The 10,280-nt window shown below is 43.2% G+C and overlaps 1 protein-coding gene across 2 annotated transcripts in view; it reads left to right on the top strand.

The window, feature by feature from the left end:
- Window positions 1–891: 891 nt before the first annotated feature.
- Window positions 892–10,280, top strand: part of runx3 (RUNX family transcription factor 3) — a 48,437-nt gene continuing 39,048 nt past the window's right edge. Inside the window, exons 1-2 of one of the 2 annotated variants that reach the window (XM_046412204.1) lie at window positions 892–1,142; window positions 1,457–1,567. In XM_046412204.1, the coding sequence (XP_046268160.1) occupies window positions 1,510–1,567 (58 nt within the window). In that variant the 5' untranslated portion in view covers window positions 892–1,142; window positions 1,457–1,509. The remainder of the gene's footprint in view (window positions 1,143–1,456; window positions 1,568–10,280) is intronic. The other variant, XM_046412202.1, reaches the window with a different exon arrangement.

Below are 10,280 nucleotides of genomic sequence, written 5' to 3'. Positions count from 1 at the left end.
ATTTGGCCACATATGCTCCAGTTTCTTTTTTTTCATACTGCAAAAGGAAGCACAGATAAGAAAAAAATATGAAACATAAATGTGTTACAGGGCTTGTTTATTTTAAGGTGAGTTAAAATGAAATATATATATAAAAAAAACACTGAGACAGATTGCCAAAGACTGAAAAACTGTAAACACAAGCTAAAACAAGAAAATGGGAGAGACGGGAGTCAGGACCAAAGGTAGAGTCGAGCAACTGGCAGTGCTGTTTCTAATGAGACTAAGATTACGATACTATCAAGTGGTAAGCGAGGGTGGAGGTTTTGCAGGCCCAAAACCACCAGTTCTTACAAACACAGATGTGCTGTGAGTCAGGCAAACATAAAACTAGCACAGGACATACATACGCAGTCAAGAAGAGCACGCAGTTGTTGTTCAGCAGTTAGACTGACACTTTCCTGTATTTCAGTCACAGCTAAAGCCACAGTCACCTCTTATTTTCTCACTCACTTAATCTGATTCACTCCTGTCTTTTCTCTCTCGTGTGTTTGTTATAGACTTAATACCTTTTAATGCCTCTCCAGCTCTTCAGGAGTGGTTTCAGAGCTCTCTGCAGACCTCAGTGAGCCACAGTGGTGCAGGCCGCTGCCTGGTTTGAACTCAAAAGAAAATAGAATGTTTCCAAAACTTGGACAACCAATGAAAAGTGAGAGTGAAGACGGCGACTCAGAGAAGGAGAAGCATGGAAAGAAAAAAAAAATGAAGCACAGAAACCAGAAAAAAAGCAAAGACGATAGCAGAAGAAGAGAGGGAGGGGAAGGAGGGTGAAAGGGTGGGAGGGAGAGGCCCGGTGACCTCACGTGACATGTGACGTGGGCTCCACCACTCACGGAGAGGAGTGTGTGTGTCTCTGTGTGGAGGATGGCGAGGAGGATGCAGATACACTGTGGCTTTTAGCCTCTTACTAGCACTGACGCTCCTGTCAGGCCACCACCATCGTGAGAGAGGAAGAAAAAGACAGACCGTACTATCGGGCTAGCTGGCTAACCTCAGACCCTCGGCCCCCTGTGTGACAGAGGACCACAAACCCAGCCCTCCCCGCCGGCCTGCTTCTGCCACCCGGGTTCCGTTGGGTGGGCCCCCTCTCATCTCCAGCCCTGGTGAGTCCACCTTGACACATGGAGATACAAATTCTGTTGCTTCTGCATAAACCGTCTCTCTCTTTCTGTTTCTTCTTTTCTTCCTCCCTCTGACCCTCTTCTCTCTCAAACGTCTCCTGGTGCTGCTGCAAACACATGCTGCTGCTCTCTCTGCAGGCTTGTGGCTTCGGATTCCTGTGGTAGTCACAAACCCTAGATTCTTGGTTACAAACGGGCTCTGAGCTCCAGGAGTTTTGTCCTCTCTGCTCTCCTTGCTTGTCTCCCTATCTTGCCTTTCAATTCTGTGTTTCAACCCTCCTTTTTTTCTCCCCAAGGTCGGTGGAGATCGACCACAGCGAAGGCTACACACCTTTTTGGCTTCCCTGTCATGGCATCCAACAGCATCTTTGACTCCTTCTCCAACTACAGCAGCAGTCTACTCAGAGGTGAGTGCACCCCCCCCCCCCCCTCTCCCCACTGCACTCCACTCACCCCATCCTTCCCTCCCACCTATCTCCATCCCACCCCCTGTCCAGTTGTTTTGAATATGCAACTGTCAGTTTGACGACCTGTTTCTTCTGACCAAAAAAAAAAAAATGCATTGAATTGAATACGTTCAAATGTGAGAGCCGCCTGTAGTATGCGTTGTAGTGTGTGCAAAGCCATATATCTCTCTGTCCACATGCACTCAGATGTGTGCTGAGGGAGGTTCACAAAAGAGGCTTGGATTTGCATTTGGATTTGCCCTCATCCAGCTGACTGATATGGCCCCTTGAATGCCTGTGCCTCGCTTGATGGAGTAGCACCATAATGGGATTCTCACCACAGAAATTCATTATCAATTGAAACTCAGCGCTCTCACTGTGAGAACACGAGCTCAGAGGCTCCATGTGACTGGGCCCTTTACTGGAACATGGCAATACAATAAAAGAGCAAAGTGGAGAAAAAAAAAACATATTAAGCTCTCTCACTGTGCTTTACTTCCAGGAGGTACTTTTGGTCTATGTGGTGAGGTGAGTGCACTATACATGACAGCGCTAAACACCAGCCTCAATGGAGAAGCCATTTGTTGCCATGGTAATTCTAATCAGACAGCTTTTACTTGCAAATAATAAATGTAGAGTCTTAAGAGAACAATCTTAAGTGTAGAGAATTAGAAGAAACTTTCACCTGATTTTAACTAGAATACTTGTTGACTTTACTCATGGAAGTGATGACAAACCTCCAGAAAACATAAGCATTAAGTTGTCTTGACATAGAAGTTAAGACTGTTAATCTGACGGCAGGACTCAGTTGTTCCCACTGTTTGTCACACAACCGCTGAGACAGCCACCAAAAGGCAGCAGAAATAAAAAAAAACAAAAACAAAATCTCCTTCCCAATTAAGGCCTTGTTGCAGTGTTAATTAGAGACAGCCACTGGAGAAGCACTTCCAGCTCCTAATTGTTTGCAGAGTCTATCTTAAAATCTCTGGAGCCTCACACACACACACACACACACACACACACACACACACACACACAGTCAAACACACACATCTGCGTCTCACATGAGAACGATCCTGATATCCTCAGTGGAACCACAGTGACAGGGGATGATGTTCCAGTGTTCTCACAGCTTCTACAGACGCCCCACCATTTATAGTTTCCTCCTGACAAGGCTCAGGCCTTTCCCTCTTTTCTTTATCCCATAACAGCTGGATCTGCATCCCTTTATCTCCTCACTGTTTACAGATCAGAGTGTCATAGACTCACGCATGCTGTCCATCAGCATTTTGAGCCGTTTTAACCTCTAACATGATGTGCTTTCGAGTGTCTGATTTTGAATCCTACCAGAGCAGTGAGACGGGATGTGAGACAGCAGGTCAAGAGGGGGAAGAGAAACAAGCGTTTAAAGCTTTAATCATCCATTGGAAATCATTAGTGAATATGCAATATCCTTTTACAATTCGCTCTGTCAGGAGACTGAAACCGAACTGCGAGAGAACAAAGGCCAACGGTCATTAAATCCTCTAGTTCAATCTGAAAGCATTTCAAATCAGGACTACCTCGTGTAAGCAAAATACCCTAGTGGTTAGTTTAACAACTTGCATTACACAGGCAAAGCAATTTGGCAAGCTCTCCTTTTTAGACTCAAATCAAACTGAAATTAAGAGGAACGGTTACAGAAAATCAAGGAGATTGTTAAATGTCTGGCTCCCCGAGTTCTGACTTTAATACTGTGCGACATTGTGCTCATGGAAATACTGTATTCATCTATTCAGAAGTCAAGAGACGCTCATTCATTTCAAACATGAAGCAAAAAGAAAATACACTCTTTTAAAGCCCCTGACTTTCTAAAAGTAAATTATAATTAAAATCATTTTGATCTTCCAGATCTTTTTTGAGTCGTGCTAACCTCTCAACTCATTTGTGATTAAAAAAAGACCCAAGCACAATCACAAATATTTGCAATAATAACAGTCTGTGCTGTAGGTGTTACACTGGTAACTCGTTTCAGCCTATCTCTCAGTGCAGAGAACACATGTAAGCATGTGATGTGCAACATCAGATACACATCGCGTGAGAAGCAAGAGGACGCCTCACCTCAGAAACCTCAGTCCTCTGCTGAAGCTCAGGGAGACAGAGACACGCACACACACACACACAGAGCATATGACACATGCATACCGAGTCACAAAGAGAGCAGACAGACAAGCAGCTGTCGTTCTCATGGTGTCCAACTCTGCATCAAGCACAAGAAAAACCTAATAGTAGTGTGACAGTTAGTCTGCTCAGGCAGAAAGAGAGACAAAGAGATGGAGAGCTTTGTGTCAAAGAGGCAATAATCTGATGCAGACTCACAGTGCTGCTGCAGCTCACTGATAATAACCACAATGAGGCTACACCTGCTAACCCTCACTCAGCAGCACCACTGTTTAATCAGAAAGCAGCATTTCTGAGACATTTTTTTAAAGCAGTAAGCACCAAAAAAAAAAAAAAAAAAAAAGTGGACTTTCCCCCTGTGAAGCAGAATTGTATAAACTTTACTGATTTTCCAATTCTGACATACTGGCAGTGTTTGCATCAGGTGGGGCACCTGGTTTATAGCAGCTGTGATCGGGCCTTGTGGTGAGTAGATCCTTGGCTCATTTTGTCACCGCATTTCCCTCCACTTGGAAGGGCAGCCGAGTTCCCTGCAGGCTGTTTTATACAGGGGTCCGTTTTTTAGAGTGTTACGCTCTTGGGAGCCAGTTCCCTTTGTGGCAGAGAAAAAGGCCCCGGTTTATTAGGGTGGGAATGGTTTTATATGTTTGGCTTATTGCGCTGCATGAATGGAAGTGAGGGCTTGTGTGTGAGAAACGCGCCATGCCTCACCACAGTTGTAGCGAGGTTATTTTGGAGGATTCTGGGAGGTGGTCTGGTTTGTTCAACAAGTTTCAGGGAGGGAGAAGCCTGAGAGAAGCATGCACAGTGTGAGAAAATGACACTTTAAATGTATCAAAATGAGTCACTCAAGGAGATAAAACTCATGATGAATTTCAAGCTAAGAACCACTAACAAATTAAAAGGAGCTAAACAGTAGCTCAAAAAAAATAAAAAAGGCTATAAATCTGACAGAACACACAAATGGCCTCTGGTGAATTTATTAATAACAATGTCATATGGTGAAGATTTTTTTTTTCTCCTCTCTTCGATTAACGCGTTTGATTGGAGCCTTTTCAAAATCCTGCTGAGTGTGAGGCCCCTGAGTGACGCCAAAACATGAAGACTGGGCTGAGCGAGCTGAAATCTGTAACCAGATATTAAGAGTTTCAATATTTTAAAGTGAAAGCAAATAATAGAAAACTCATGACAGCCACGGAGCAGCAAAGTCCTGTCTCCAATTTAGCCGAGTATAATATCTATTTATAAAACTCTGAAGGCATATTGGATAGAAGGAACGCTCTGGACCTGATTAGGGCTGTAAACGTTTTTGGAGGTACTTATTTACTTTTTGGTCCGTCTCGCCGTTTTCATCGTCTGTCAACATGACTTTATGGGGAACACTTCCAGGGGTTGCCAGTAAGATGGCTTCCAGGTAGAGTATGCAGAGGGGTGTGCTGATTATGTGGTCGACTAATCCCAAACCTGCCTCAGCCGCTGTATGCTTTTGGATTAAACCGCCATGCTTAGCGTTGCGTTGGTCAAGGTTAAAGTCGTGCTAAGTGTAGTAGTAAATACAATTTTCTGGTGGTCGGCAGGCAACCACAAGGGCCAGATTCTTTTCAGCTCGTCTGATAATATGGATTTATGCTGTAAAGGTTTCTCTAACTGGGGGGTGGGAGGTTCTGAAAGGTTGAGCAACTTCTTTCAGCAAACAATCCTGGAGTGGGAGTGGGTGCTGCGGGTTGTTTCTGTAATTCTACTGGAAAATAAACTGTAGGTGCATTGACTCTGAATCGTGTGAGGAGTGAATGTGATGTGAGGCGAGTGTTGGGCCAAGCAGACAGGAAGAACACTCTGCTCGGAGTCTCGGCCCCCTTTAACACAGTTCATCCAGCAGTTAGTCTGCATGTAAAACTCTGTGATGTGATTGCGCGTGGCAGCTGTAAGAGCTGTGACCTGGGGGGATGTTTGCTGAACACATTCACTGAGGTCACCTTCAGACGAAACAAAAAAAGAGAATAAAGAAGTGAGTATGCACTTTAGTCTTACGTGATAATTGAAAAGTGGTGGTTGAAAGTAACTGATATAAAGAACACAAACGTCCAGATATGGTACATGTGACGTGAGAGGAAGTCATAATGTCTAGACCGGCTTCTTTAAGTGGGACGTAAAACAGAAATCAAAACAGGAACAAACTCCATGTAGGCAGGAAAATATGCAGACTTTTGAAAATGCTTGTGTAATTGGATAATGAGGTGGAAATGATCACAATATAAAATTCTTCAGCTTGATTTTTAAGAAGTAATGTCCATACCGGATCAGGCTTTCCTGTTCCTATGACTCATTTCTTTATGGTTAACTTCCTTCACTTACGAGCTGATAATAATTCATATAAACCCGTACGTTAAAATGATTATATCCTCATCGCTGTTATTAGACTCTTCATGATCTCATTCGTCCTGCATGGTGGACGACTAAATTAAGGAAAAGCCTTTCTCGCAATTTTCTGTTTCTTAATTTTGTTTTAAACCTACGCCCTAAACCACAGGCCAGCCCCAAAGCTTATTACATGGTAAGGCTGGCATTGTAGAAAAAACCCAAGTATTATTATGGACTAATTTATGTATTATTAACCTAAATTTATGCAGCAGTTGGTATATGGAATTTGCTTGCAATTTTCAGCAAAGCTGGAAATAAGAAACAATTTAAAGTAAAACCTGACATAAAACACTGTTAGTTTGTTTTCAGTAGCTCTGGCTATACAATTTGAGAGATGTGACCTGAATTTGACTCAAATGAAGAGGACTTATTGTTTAGACCCCTCCCAGTATCGCTGAACAGACTGTCAACAACATCCTTTCTGTTGCACCAAGGAGGTGGAAAAGCAAAAACTGCTTGTGACTAAGCACAACGTCGATTGCTGTGCACTTTTGTTTTTAACATTACAGTTGCATTCTAACCCACAAATTACTTTAATGGGCGGGCATGGGTCTGGTCGGCAGCACATAAAATGACTCAAACTTATGGAGATCCCACATGTTCAGAAACATATCAGCAGCATTCTTTCTTTTTTTTAAAATTTATTATTATATGGAACACAGAGGAGGAACAGAGGGTTTTATTTTATCATGTGTGAAAGTTTAACAAAGATCTAAGGCCCAGAGGAACTCATTCTGTCACCATCAAAGGATTAAAAGGAATGTTTTTCACAGACAAAAAAAAAAAATCCATCCTCCAGACTGAATCTTCACGTCATTATGTGCAACTTTAATCATGCTCAAAACATCCTTATAGCCTATCCCTCTTCCCATAAGCAATAAAAAAAAACTTAATTACGGTGGAGGAAAAATGCAGATAATGATAGGATGTGAGAAGCTGCAGGCTATGAAATGTTTTCAGATTCTCTATTTTCCTCTATTTTCCCAGATTTTTTTTCTTTACTTGTTTACATACAGTTAATTGCAGTCGCTGCAATAAAACATGTTTTTGGGTTGCTTCTTCCCTCCCCTCAAACATAACTTTAACCACAGGGAATTGATTTTTGTGGAGACAGCATTTCAAAAATGGAATCTTTAGTTTTTTCCTAACCTATTCATGGTGGGCGGGGGGCAAATAACTGTCTGCGCTAACACCATCAGTAATGGGTCACCTCTGCAGAGGGAGGATGCTAACTTGAGCCTTAAGCATTGTCATTTATGTTTTGACCAAAAGTTAAGGATGAAGGATTAGTTTTGACATTTTATGAAATAAGCTCACTTGCTTTCTTGCTGAGAGTTTGACATTAATTACACAAGAAATCACTGTGCGCCCCCAAGAAATAACCCCCCCCCCAAAAAAAAATAATAATTAGTTTCGATTTTAATTTTTTTTTTAAATACATGGAGTTCCCAAAATGTTGCACTATTCCTTTAATTTATTATTTTTTTAAAATTGTGATTCATTAATAATTCTACTTCCTCCTCAAATGTTGCCCAAATTTCCCCAGTCAATTTCTTCACATTTTAAAAATTCATGCAGAACGTCCGTTATCTCTGTGTTGTAGCAGGCTGAGCCCTGAAGTAAACTTTAGCGAGTTTGTACTTTCTCACCAGCTGCTCACTTCTGTATTGGCTCAGTAGGAAACACCATGCCAGGGATTTCCCCTCAGCTGTGCAGCAGAAGTGGCCCCTCCATCTCTTCTCTATAGTCTGTCTGCCGTGAGGTCACTCTGTCTGCTGCACACACTCTTCTCATGGTCGGAGACACCGCCGTCACGAGCACGGACGCACAAGGAGCGTCACGGTGTACACACGAAGTGGTACATATAGGCCGTGCAGACAGACAGACACACACACACACACACACAGTTTCTTAGCCGTGCTGAGTCAGAGAGAAGCAGTGCATGTCAACATGATGACCGTGACGTTTCCTCACTCTAAATGCTGTCTGACCTCACCATAATAGATGGTCAGGACTAACATATGGTCTCACGATGCCTTAGTCCAGCAGGATTACCCACACAGTGACTACACAGCAGAGGACTTAACTGAAAAATATCAGTGACTGCTTTCTTGATTTTATGAAGTGCCAATTTATATCTTGTACTTAAAAAATGTTTAGCAGACTGTGTACTGTGGTTAATCTTGTACTGACTGACAGAGCTCCTGACCGGTGAACCTCTGCTGTGAGATACCTCACTGAATTCCTTGTCCACCAAAGTGTGGCTGGTTGTAGTTATGACAGAAGGGTAACATGAACTAAACAGCATCCTTACACATTCTGTCATGTTAAAATGAGCAAAATAACAAAGACATTAAGTTGGTCATCTCAGCTCTCCATGTTTTAGGAGGACAGTTAGCTGTGCTAACACTGCCAACCTGGCAAAAAGACGTTTGTGTTAGGAGGGCCTGACGGACCTGAACACAACTTTTCCCCTTTAATCAGTGTGATGACATAAGAGGCAGACAGCGGGGCAGTCATTCAGTCAGTATAGAGTTTGATTAACCTAATCACCAGGCAGCCAGGCTCCAGGCTACTGATTGGGTTTACAAACGCTCCTTGTCATCGTTGTGTCATTAGCTCGTCGTTAGCTGCGGCCGCCTTGACGTGGAGCAGCGACGTGCCGTGCCTAAACACAGCAATCAGGGGATCAGTGTGCATTTACAGCAAAGCCTCGATGGTCGCCTGAGGCTGTGAGTCAAAGAGGAGAAAGTCCTGCCTTACTGTGCTAGCTCCACGTGGACGGGGTGCTAACTGTACATGTGCGTCGCCACTACTGATTAGTAGTGCAGATGATGAGAGGAAACATTCAGTCGCTTCGGACACACGGGCTTCCCTGGTGGTTGGTTTCCCGGACTCCAATTAAGCCAAGTCTTTGACTGAAGCAATAGTTTGAATGGAGGGACTCCATTGAAAATAAGTTTTAGCCTCCAATTAGGTTAGCTTAATCTAGAACTGGGAATCGAGCCCACAGACATCACAGAAACAGAGAAGCATGCAACTCTCTGCAGTCTCTGTAGAAAGGCTCGGTGACATTTGGAGATTATTTATTTTCATTTGACTTCTGTTGAAATCAATCGCAATGATTGACAATAATCGCTTGCTGTGCAAAAGATTGGATTTATGAGGAATGACAATATTATGTGTCTAAGTGCTCTCCTGAGCTCCTTGGCTAGCAGGCTGAGAGTCGCCACACCCTTGTTTCCTTACGATGAAAAGCTCTGAGGGCCAGCCGTGTACTTTCCAAACGTTGTCTCATGTCTGCAGAGGAAAGTGGCACGGACACTTGTCAGGAAACCAGCGCCGGGTTCCTGCTCAAATCTGGTTGGATTCTGTGGTGAGTTAAATGGTGCTTGGGAGGCTGAACCCCTCTGAAGAGGGAAATAAATGCAAATTCAATATTTGGGGCTCTTTGAAGGCCATTTGCACTTGAATGAGTGTGACAGAACCTGGAATAACCCCTGTTGAAAGAGTCCCTTAACAGCGATGAAAAGAGTTGAAAGGACAAACAGTGATGACAATAGTTGAAAAGTTGGAAACGTATACATGGTGTGTGTTTGTCAGTGTTCACACAAGGCTATGCTTGAATGTGTTTGTGCAGTGGCGTTATATATGCACAGACAGCAGGGATGACTAAGACTTTGTCTCCTTAAAAACATTTGAATATGAAGGCACAGTGCAGCTATGAACAATACATTTGGCCCAGTGCCCGGTGAGTCCTCTCTGACTTACGCTTTTGCCGGTTAGTGTTCATGCCATTCATTTCATACGTAACATACCTCACCGTGTTTCTTCATAGTTGGAAGTAACAGGGACCGAGTCTCAAAAAATAAAAACATGTGGCTTTTGTTGCAGAGAGGAATGAACAACAGCATTCCATGTGCAACCACATCAAAGGTCCTCTGCGCCATAAGGCTGCAGACTGTCCTGCTTGCCCCTCCTGACATGACTGCCACTAATTAACCAGAAATCTAAAACTGACACTTCATCTTTATCACATTTCTTCACGTCTTCACTCTAATCTCCACAGTTTTCAAATGTGCGTGGCTTCTCT

Source organism: Scatophagus argus, chromosome 15, assembly GCF_020382885.2.
Source record: "Scatophagus argus isolate fScaArg1 chromosome 15, fScaArg1.pri, whole genome shotgun sequence".
NCBI classification, from domain to species: Eukaryota; Metazoa; Chordata; class Actinopteri; family Scatophagidae; genus Scatophagus; species Scatophagus argus.
This window is presented reverse-complemented; position numbering and strand designations above follow the sequence as displayed.